At 36.5% G+C, this 11291-nt stretch overlaps 1 protein-coding gene across 1 annotated transcript; it reads right to left on the bottom strand.

Moving 5' to 3' along the window:
• Positions 1-6966: 6966 nt before the first annotated feature.
• On the bottom strand, positions 6967-8364 carry LOC140450647 (uncharacterized). The gene has a single exon (XM_072544309.1). It carries the CDS (start codon positions 8362-8364, stop codon positions 6967-6969), a length of 1398 nt encoding a protein of 465 aa, XP_072400410.1.
• Positions 8365-11291: the final 2927 nt, after the last annotated feature.

The following is an 11291-nucleotide window of genomic DNA, read 5'->3' on the forward strand; positions in this document are numbered from 1 at the left end:
TTTCCTGTTTTTTGCAATGTTATTTTTCCTATTTTTCTGTAAAAAAAAACAAATTTTATGGTAATAGAGAAATCACCTGAACATAAAAAATACTTACGCGATTAGGCGCACGGGCTACAATTGTAGCTCAGACGTAAAAATTCACTAATATCTTTGAAACGCACGTGCGTATCTAATAAACTCTCAGCAAGTATTGACTATCGATGCTTAACAGGGGCCGTATTCGTGAGAGTGTTCGTGCACGACAACTCATCGGTGTGAGTACTCTCTCGGTCATCGCTGACATGATGCCAAAAAACATAGCATATTTATATATTGAATTTTCTAATATAAAAAAAATATAATAAAATGTACTTATAATGAGTATAAATGCAAAAAATCACATTTTTTTTAAATATTAATTATAATAGTATCAATAATTAATTGCCGTAGTAGTCTTCCAGCTTCCAAATCATTCTGAACCGCAAAATTATTCACTGCTCCTGCAGCTGGGTTTTCTTGAATTATTCACATCTGCATTCAAGAATTCATCATCTCTGTCAGGCTCGAGAATTCTATAATGTATGCAAATATTGTGTAGCACACAACAAGCCATTGTTAGTTTGGCTACTTTTTGAGGCTGATAGTGAAGAACTCTATGTTTAAGTAAACATCGAAACCTGTTTTTCAAAACACCATTGCATCCTTCAATCTTGATCCGTATTCTTTTAAAATCATTATTAAATCGTTCCTCTGCACCTGGCGCAGGATTTCCCAATGGGGTTAACAACCAAGGTCGTAGAGGATAGCCTGAAAGAAACAATGGTAAAGATCCTGATCAAGATTATGGGGTGTATTCTGTAACACTTCCGTTAAATTTTAGAGGCCTCTAAAATTTTAGCTTCGGCTAAAATTATTTTTGTATTCTGTAACTTATGCATCCGTTAAAATCATAACCTAAACCGTTAAAACTCCCGCTAAAACAAAATATTTCGGAGGATGTCAAAACTTGTCCTCTTATTTTTAGCAGTCCGTTAAATATCATTTGATTATTTTTGTTTGGTTAGGTTTATGTGATTATTAGTTTGTTTATATATTATAGTGCAGATAAACAATTAAAAAATACAAATGGCTTTTTATAATATATTTGGCGAAGCTTTAATTGATGAAATAATAAATAATAATGAAAGGTAAGTCTCAGTTTAGTTTATAATCCATGTGTTACACCTATAACAAAATTCAAATTTTTTATTGTTTTTGTAGAGCTGAATTCAAATTACATCAAAGAATGATCCATATATCCATATAGTCCATATATGCAAGAAGGACAAAGAATATCGGCAATTCCTAAAAAACTAAAGGTTTTAGCAACTTTAAACTTTTATGGTACTGGGAGCTACCAATTATCCTCTGGACAAGGATACAATTTTGCTCTAAGTCAACCAAGTATGAGTCGTTGCATTGATGAAGTGACAGAAATAATTTATAATAATGTAACACCAAACTGGATAAAATTTCCAATTAATGAGCATTCCAGAAATACTATTTCTAATGGTTTCAGAAATAAATACAACTTTCCACAATGTTTGGGGGCTATAGATTGCACTCACATTGTAATTATATCTCCCCCAGAAAACTACCCGCCCTTCCATACTATTGTAGAAAAGGGTACTACAGTATAAACTGCCAAATTATTGTGGATAGTGAGTACAATATTTTAAATGTGAACGCACGTTTTCCTGGGTCTAGTCATGACTCTGCTATTTGGCAAGCCTCAAATATTAAAACAATAATGCAGAATTTGTATATTGGAGGTGCTAATTATTTTCATATCGGTGATTCTGGTTACCCTTTGCAACCTTTTTTATTATCACCATTTGAGAATCCCCAAGAAAATACACCTGAAAGTAATTATAATTACCATTTCATAAGAAGTAGGAACACAGTTGAAAAATTGAATGGAGTACTGAAATCAAGATTTCGATGTTTATCAAAGCATCGTGTATTAAATTATAATCCGAATAAAGCAGGAAAAATTATTTATAGTTGTGGTGCACTGATATGTATTTGAAAACGCTCTTTCGGAGAGCCCCCAGGGAAGTGGGTAAAGGAATGATTATCAATAAATCAATATACTCTTCGATTGCTACTTTTGTTTTTATTAAAGATTTCTTTTTTTTTTAATCAATTTAAAATCAAAAGTTGAAGAATAAAGTGAAAAGGTTAATTAAACAAGTTCCTATTATAACCACTACAGTGGGGTTCTAATTACAGTGCCCTACTAAAAAATTGAGAAATTTAGTGTAATGTTCGATTCTACCAAAATTAAGAATAAATTTCCACTTAGCTGTTAGAAAGTCTATCTTCTTGATTTCTGGAGACTCGATCCCAGGTGAGTACTTAATATTTATTATTATTATTTCCTTTAATAATCCGACGTTTTAGGTTCTTTCTCTCTTATGGACAATTGGATAACATCCGATCCTAACTAATATGGAAAACTGATAGCCAATCCCTTAAGGAGTCACGAGATTATAAATATAAGTTGAAAAGATGATCAAAATGGTTTGAGATTAAATCACAGAGTAAAAATAAAAGGCCTAAAAAAACGTTATTAAGTTTAAAACGTAAGTAGTTATTTATTTTTTTCCAAAAGAAAACCTACCTTTGTTCAAATGTGGCCTTAAAACTGTTTCTAATACGAAATTAGTTTATAAAATCGAGTTTCTTTTAGTTTTAGAAAACAAATCCACACGATAGGTGATAATTGCTCAGCTTCTCACTGCTACAACTATTAAATTTTCGGAAAACTATCAAGAAAACTCTAGAAAAGCCGCAAAATTGCGTTGTAAGTTCTACACGAACCAATACTTTTTCATACAAAGACCACCAAAGAAAGGAAAAGAAAAAAAATTAAAGATAAGTTTTTTATCTGGCGCCGGCCATTGTCCAGTAAGAATTTATTTAAAATAAGTTGTTGTACTACTAATAGGATCGAGATCTGTTTAAAAATACAAGAAGAAGAATTCTATCAAGCTATTTTTGACATTAACCTTTAAAATAAGAAATAGGCTTTTTGGTTTGTTTATTTTTAATTCAAAGTTTATTATTCGTTTAAATTTATACTTATTTTTGTTTTAGGCTGTACAAAATCAAGAAAAGAACGAATAGATCATCTCAGAGACCAAATAAGACTTGGGAATGCATTAATTTTCCATGAAATCTTGTGGAGTTGTTAACAATTATTTAGCCAAAATTAAAATAATAAAACTTTATTTCAATAATTTATTCTGAATTCTTTGGACCTGTAACAGCACTACACAACATATCAAATTTTTATAAAGATGAAGGTCCAGAAGAAGGTTTAGAACTGGATGATGAACATGACCTTAATATAATTGAAAATGTACCAGTTGACCAAAATTGGTACAGAAGAGGAGAACAAATCAGAGATGCAATTGTTCAGCAATATTTTAATAATGTATAATTTTATAAATAAAAATATTTTAGTAATGTTCTGAAACTACTTTTGATATAGTCAAGTTAAATATGTTTTTATTGGATTAATCCACAATTATTGGTTATGGTAAAAATCTCATTTTTCATGAACTACTGTTTGACGTTTCAATTTCCATTCTGGAAATCATTCTCAAAACAAGTTTTTTTGTACAAATTATGTAGATATGGATTATACACATTTTACATAATTTGTAAAAAAAATCTTTTTTGAAAACGCTTTCTCGAGTGGAAATCGAAACATCAAATATTAGTTAATTAAAAATATGATACAATTACAACCAATAATGTTTAATAATAATAATACAATAATTACTGTGTTTATTTCCGGCACTGGTCTTAATTAGTAAGTAGTGGTAATTTAAATTTTTGCATAAAAAAAGCTGGATCCGAGTGAATACTTGGTATCCAGCTATCTTAAAGTTTAAGATTGTAACTTATAGGACGTTGTCCTTAAAGTTCTACATACGCAAATATCCCGGCGTGCTCCGTCGATAGTTGTTGTCCTAAGGTCAGTTTGCAAATGAGTTAATTCCGTCAACTGCGCATTTGCACGCGCACGACCAATCCGTAATTTCGGTGGGCGTGGCCACACGCGCAACGCAGCGTCCGACTAACACTTCACTTTCCGGTCACTTTTATAACACTGAACTTTTTTGGCTTCTGCGCATCACTGCGCGCGTCTTTGAACTTCCACGGTTCGTACGTGTAGACTTTGAAGAGCGTTCGCCCGGACACGTCCGCTCTGTTCGAAGTCTCGATGCAAACTGAGTGGGTAGGGACATGAGAGAGGGTTTTTCGTTCCATCGATTCGTTTGTACACTCCGAGGAGTGCACAAACCAATCGTGGCCCTGGTCTGCCTACCTTTCGGCATACGACCTGTACTATCCAATATCTAGGAAGCTCTGTCAAGCGAACCCATCCCATCGCCGCACTCCAAAAATTTGCGGCGAAAGAAGAGTCCCCTATTTTTTCTTTATTTAACCCAAAAAATATAAATACAGTGATACAAAATTAAAGTTTTTCTAAAAGTTACATGAGTTTCTTAAATCTAATTTCTAGCTATTTCTATTCTAATCTAATCTAGTTTTAGTTTTATAGTCCATTTCTATTTCCTAATCTAAATCCTATTCTATGCTATTCACTACTAGTGTCCTGTCACTGGGGGGGGGGGGGGGTTAGGATCGCACTTATTTATGAGTGTCACTGTTCGCGGGAGGTCACTTTTTATTAGTTTTTGTTAGTGGTCCCGGGGCAAGGGCAGTTTGTGTGCGAGGGTAATTGTGTATGTGTGTGTGTGTGTGTAGGTTGTGTGTGTTTTATTATGTGTAGTGTTGGTTATGGGATATGTGGATGTGTGTACATGATTTTATTGGTCGGTTTCTTCGTCGTCTAGTATCATTTGTTCTCCCCAGTCATTTATCCATTTTACTATTTCCTTGTTTGTGGTGTCGATGTTCGTTGGTGGATATGCCATGTGTATTTGTGCTAGTTTGTTTGTCAGGGTCTGTCTCGCTGTGATTCTCTGTGGTAGTGTGCAGTCGTTTATTATGTGGTGCTGGTCTTCTTGTGTATTGCAGTGTGTGCAGTTCCCGTTGGTGTCTCTTAGGTTAAATCTATTGTAGTATTCTTGTGTATGTCCGTGTCCCGTGAGAAGTTGTGTTGTCTTCCAGTTGAATTTTGGTTCTGTCAGTTTTACTTGTTGTATAATGCTGTATGTTTTGCGTCCTGTTGTTGCGCTGTCCCAGTATTGTTGCCATTTGTTTAGTTTTGTGTTCAGCTTTATTTGTTTTATATCCTGTCTTGTGGTTACTGATCTTGTGTTTTGTGGATGTAGATGAGCTTGATTTGCCAGGTTATGTGCGATTTTGTGGCCTGGTTCGTTCTTGTTTGTTTTGGCAACAGTGTAGAGTATATTGTGATTTGTGAGTGTTTCTAGGTTCTTTTTTATTTGAATGATTGTTTTGTTTCTGTTGTTTTCGTCCTGGAGTTGTTGTAGTACTATTTGTGAGTCTGTGTAGAAGGTTATTGTTTTGTTTTGGTATTCCAGTATGTTTTGTGTGATGTTTTCTGTGTTTATGTGTAGTGCCATGGTTTCTAAGTCGTTTATGGTTCCAGTGGTGTCGATTCTGTAATTTGTTCTGATGTTGGTCTGAGTTGTTTCTATGTTGGTACCTATTGTTTTGCTGGTGTTTGCTTCTATGTTTTTGACGCTCGCGTCTGCGAACGCCCTTATGTCCGGTGTTGTCATGAAGTTTTTGTATAGTGCGTGCTGTCGGGTGTGGTGTCTCTATGGTTCTAATTTTGTGCGTGTCTATTGTGTTTTTGTGTTCCGTGTAGGTTTGATGTGCTGCCAAGGCATCTACGCTTAGCGGAGTCATTCCGGCGAGTACATGGAGGGCCGATGTGGGGGCGGTGTTATATGCCCTCGTGATCGCTCGCAGAAATGGTCTTTCTGCGGCGGCCAATTGTTTAGCGATTCTGCTGTCCGTCGCTCTCTTTCCCCAGATCTCTGCTCCGTATAGGAGCATGGGTTTGATCGCGCCTTCGTAGATGGCCTTGAGTGTCTGTGCTTTGCGGCCCCAGTCTTTTCCTGCTATTATGAAGAGCTTGTGACCAATGTCGGCTGCTTTTTGTCTGTTCAACTTGACATGATCCAACCATTGAAGGCCCGTGTCTATAGTCAGTCCTAAGTACTTTAGGTTTGCTGACGGTGTTATTAAATCATCTCTGATTCTGACTCGGGGGGCCCTGGTTGGTTTATGCGGGATGAACAGAGCTTCAGTCTTACTACTGTTGTATGACAGTTTGTAAGACTCAGCCCATTTTTCACAAGCCGTCCATATTTGTGCCCATTTGCGTTCTATTTGGCCTAGAGATTTCCCAGTTAGCAAGATTATCTGGTCGTCCGCAAAAGCCTGTACTATGTCGTATTCTGTTGTCACGTTAGTCTGCTCGATGGCGCCGAACCAGGATTCCATGAGGAGGATCCAAAGTATGGGACCCAGGCTCGACCCCTGCGGGCAGCCTTTTTCTGTCTTATTTTGTATGTGTTCTGTCTTGATAGTTCGGTTTTTGAGAAAGTTTGTGCAGAGTTTGAGGATGTTCTGTGGTGTGCGTGCTTTATATAAACTGTTTGTTATGGCCGGTGTCCATGCCGAGTTAAAAGCGTTTTGTAAGTCCAGTGTTATTATTAGTGTATGAAATTTGTGTTTTTTGTTGTATTTGATTTTTTCTGTAATTTGGTTTATCGCGTCGATTGTCGTGTGTCCTTGTCTAAAACCAAATTGGTTTGTGTTGAGTTTTTGTTCTGTTTCTAAGTAGTGTGTTAGTCTTTTGGCTGTGAGTTTGTCTAGTATTTTCCCTAGTGTTGGAAGGAGGCATATCGGCCTTTTGCCCCCGTCTTTTTTGGGTAGCCAGACCATGTCCGCCTTCTTCCAGCACTCTGGGAATTCACCAGTCTGTAGGCATTAGTTGTATAGTTCCGTTAGTAGTTCTGGTTTTGTGTTGTGTATTAACTCAATTAGTTCTTTGCTGAGTCCGTCTGTCGCTGTGGCTTTCTTGTTTTTCATGTCGCGGATGGTATTATGTATTTCTTGTTGTGTAAATTTTGTGTCGTTTTCGGTGTCGTGTGTGTATTCTTTTTCCCTAAGTGCTCTGTGTGTTTCGTTGTCGTCATTTTCGCTGTCTGGCGGGAAGTATTTTGTGTGGAGGTATTTTATTGTATCGTCTCTGTTTGTCGTGTATGTTCCGTCTGGTTTTCGGATGGTGTTTAGTGTACTGTTACTGTCCTCTTTCTTCTTTATTATTTTGTACCCTAGATTCCAGGGGTTGTCAGGATCATGATTTGTCAGGTACTGCCTAATTGCTGTCTTCTTAGTTTGTATTATTGCGTCCTTGTATCTTCTTCTGCTAGCGATGTAATCTAGCTCATCCCTACGTTTATTTATTGGGTCTGTTTCCTTTTGATACTTTCGTCTGCATTTATTGGTCGCTTTTTTGAGTTTGTCTAATTCCTCCGACCACCAAATTTGATTTGGTGTTCTGTTTTTCCGTTCTTTCCTGGATGATTCTTTTGTAATTTGAATTATGTCCTGTTGTAGTCTTTCAGCTTTTAGGTTTATGGTACCTGACAGATCCCAATCCTTTGTGTTTATAAGTGTGTTCAGTTTGTCCTTGTTTATGTGGGTAATGTTTAGTTTGTGTTTGTTTATGTTTAGGTTATTTTGTGTTCGTCTATGTATGTTGAATGTAATGTATTGGTGGTCGCTGAGGGTTTCCTCCTCCACGACCATCCAATCATTGACTGTCGTGTTTTTGGTCAGTGTTAAGTCTATCCAACTTTTCCCCCTCAAGGTGAGAAAAGTTGGAGGACTATTGTGTTTATTGTGAATGTATATGTGGTGTAGGGTCGTCCAGTCTATTATGTCTTGTCCTCTGGAGTCGGTTGTATTACCTCCCCAGCTTGTATGTTTCGCGTTAAAGTCACCTGCTAAAATTGTTTTGTTTGGGTCCGTTTCTAATTGTGTTTTGTGTTTGTCTAGAGTGACGTTGTTGTCTCCTCCTGGTGCGTCGTATATGTTTGTGATTGTGTAAATGGCGTTGCCCGATTGGAGGTGTATCGTTGTTGTGTTTTGGTCGGTCCTGTTTGTAATGAGTGTAACTTGTTTTGTCAGTTTTTTGTTTACGAGGATAGGAGCTTTAGAGGTTTTGTATAGCCCTACGGTATTGTAATCAGTGTTTTGCCAGATGTTATGGCCGGGTTCTTGTATGAGGGCTATATCAATTTTCTCGCTGGTCATTTTATTTATGAGCTTATCTGTGGCCTCGAGACCTCTTCCAGCATTAAATTGAATGAAAGAGGTCATCGTAGTGTTGTGTTGTGTGTGTTTGTTTGTTTTGTTTTGTTTTGTGTTTTGTGTTTGTCTGTTTGTGTTTTGTTTGTGTTTGTGTTTTGTTTTTGTTGTGTGTGGTTTGGTTGTCTAGTTGTTGTAGTTCGTTTGTTGTTTAGCTTCGTCCATCTTTTTTATTTGAATGGGGCATTTCATATCCTTTGCCATGTGTCCCCGCGGCTGCAAATCCATAATCTGGCAGTTGGCACAATTGTACGTCTTGCTGGAGCAGGACGCACCCTCGTGTCTGCCAGCACATTTGAAGCATATTGGGTGCTGTGCACCGCAATACTTTTGAGAGTGGTTAAATCTGCAGCATCGGAAACACATGCTGACTCGAACGTACTCCTGAACGTAAAACTTGGTGAGGTCGAAATAGATGAAACCATCCTTTAATATTTGTTTGATTATATCGGTCGGTCCCTCCACAATTACATTTTCGACCCATGGATTGCGGCAGGGTTTTGCATGTATGATCTTTAGATTATCGAGTTGGTCACCAAATTTCTCGTCCAATGAGTCGTTCTCTGCCCTTATTGCTTTCGCGAAATTGTCTCTGTTCTGTCTTTTGTCCATTCCTGTGATCATTATGAGTGGGTCTTTGGTCCTTGTGACGTCTTTTGTCTCTATGTTCTCGCATTGTTGTGTCCTTAGTTTCAGTTCCTTGTGTTTGTTTTGGTCCTCAGTTGTTATAATTATTGTGTTGTCGTCTTTGGTTCTTTTTATCGTCATATTTTCCAGGTCCTTGGGTTTTATTGTATGTCTTAGTTCGTCCATTAGTTTCCCCTTGTCTCCGTGTTTTAATTTGATCATCGTATCGTAACGTCTTCTAGCTTTAGGTGTGGTCCATGGTTCTTTGTCTTGCGGTTTTTCGGTCGTTGTTTTTGTAATTGTGGCGTATGTTTTAGCCGGAGTTGGTAGTACTGATATTGTTGTGTCTTCCTGTGTTTTTGGTACCTGCGTAGATGTTGATGGCCTTTGTGTTGGTATTTGTGATGGCTGTGCTTGTTGTGCAGCCTGTGTGGGTTGGGTTTCTTGGGTGTGTTTGTGTGTTTGTTTAGGTATAGAGGGTGTGTGTGTTTTTGTGTTTTGTGTGTTTGTTACCAGTTGTTTCAGATCGTGTAGTTCTTTTAGTAATAGCTTGTTTGTGTGTGTCTCTTGTGTCTCGAATTCGGTTGTGTTTTTGGCGTTCATCATTGTTATTAATTTGTCTTGTAGGTCCGTGATTTTATTTTCTTGGAGATAAAGATGTGTGATTAATTGGTCGTATATGTGTATGATTGAGTTTGTGTTATCGATAACTATGTTTCGGTCCTTGGTGTTAAAAGAAATTTTGCCCCTGCCCTCGGGTGTTGTCCTTGAGACTGAGGCAATTGTAAGTTCCCTTAGTTCCTGTATTCACGGCGTTTTCCATGATAATCTCTCTTGTGGATTTATTGAAGTTTATGTCCATGGTTTGGTCTTTTGTTTTAATTTCTTGCTCCGTATTATTTCCTAATTCTAGGTCCATATTGGTTTGACAAGCGGAGGAGGGTGGGCCTACGCTTAGACTCCTCCCTCTTGTTGGAGTCCGTTGTAGTCCAACAGAGGCTCGAGGAATTTCCTCTTCCATACCTTTTTGTCTTTATGTTTAGTTATAGTCTAAGTCTGCGTTTGTTAAATAGTTCATAAAATATTAAAAATATCAATCGAAATAAATGTCACTTAGAAACACTGATAAATATGTTATTTTGTTAAAGAATTTCACTATCAATTGTGGGTTTAATCGATATAAATGTGTTACAAAAAAAATATTCTATTTTTATAAATTAAAGGTAGTATAGTCGGACCAGCTCTTTAATATTTGGTTTAAATCCAATATATACCCGGAGAGTGGGGTGGGTAAAATGTTATGGCCCAATTTTATCTAATAATGCCGCGTATCAGACCATTAGCCATAACCCAGCGGAGGTGTTGTTGTCACCTATCTATGGTTGTCACCTGTCAAGAACTACACTTTATGTTTATAGTTTAAATTTTTATTAAATAGTGAAGTTAATTGTAAATGCTTAGAGCAAATAATATGGATTGTTACAATGATTTGAATAACCCCAGCGTATATATATATATACCTTAGGTGTACACTACTTTATCAACGGTAAGTTTCTAACTTAATATTATATCACACCGTTTGTATTTTGTGGTAATTTATTCCTACTAAGTTTCTAACACTAACTTAACTAAATTAAATAAACCTTGTAATCTATACCCCTAATTAGTAACTAAATATCTAACTTAATCTAATTATACTGTAAACTACTAATTATAATTTAAGGTTACTTTTATTTCAGATATCAATAGTTTCAATTATCTAAACGTCTGGTGGAAGAGAAGGTTATTATAAATACATCAGTTGTATGTAACCACAGATAAACTATTTGAATATGTGACTAGTATTATCCCAAATATGATAAGGTAGACAAGATGGTTGCAGGGAAGGTAAAATGGTTCATTCTCACCAAGTTTATTGTTCACTTTCCTTCTTAGGGTCTATAGCTTGGTCTTCTATATATCCAATAACCCTACAATCAGCTTCTTGAAGTTGTAGATCCAAACGACGAACAGCTTGTGTGGAAGCCAATAAAAAGTAAACAGCAGATAGAAGATTTGAAGGAGGAGACGAATATAAAATAAAAGTATAAGGTCTGAAAGTAAAAGAATAGTCTTAGAAAGTGTTTAAGTTGTGATTGATGGAATAATAGGTCTTAGATAGGACTTACCGTTGATGTAAGGTGACCTTAATGTAAAATATATCTCAATCAAGAATTTAATCCGCTATAAGCGCCTATTTTACAAATAGAATTGATTCCTGATCCTGTTGAGGTGAAATTGAGTTTAAAATCCAGAAATTTCCTGTATATTCA

The sequence above is a fragment of the Diabrotica undecimpunctata genome, chromosome 9 (assembly GCF_040954645.1).
Source record: "Diabrotica undecimpunctata isolate CICGRU chromosome 9, icDiaUnde3, whole genome shotgun sequence".
Classification (NCBI taxonomy): domain Eukaryota; kingdom Metazoa; phylum Arthropoda; class Insecta; order Coleoptera; family Chrysomelidae; genus Diabrotica; species Diabrotica undecimpunctata.

What these genes read in the sequence shown, in the direction of transcription:
- LOC140450647 (XM_072544309.1), bottom strand. Translation starts at nt 8,364, where the DNA reads ATGACCTCTTTCATTCAATTTAATGCTGGAAGAGGTCTCGAGGCCACA.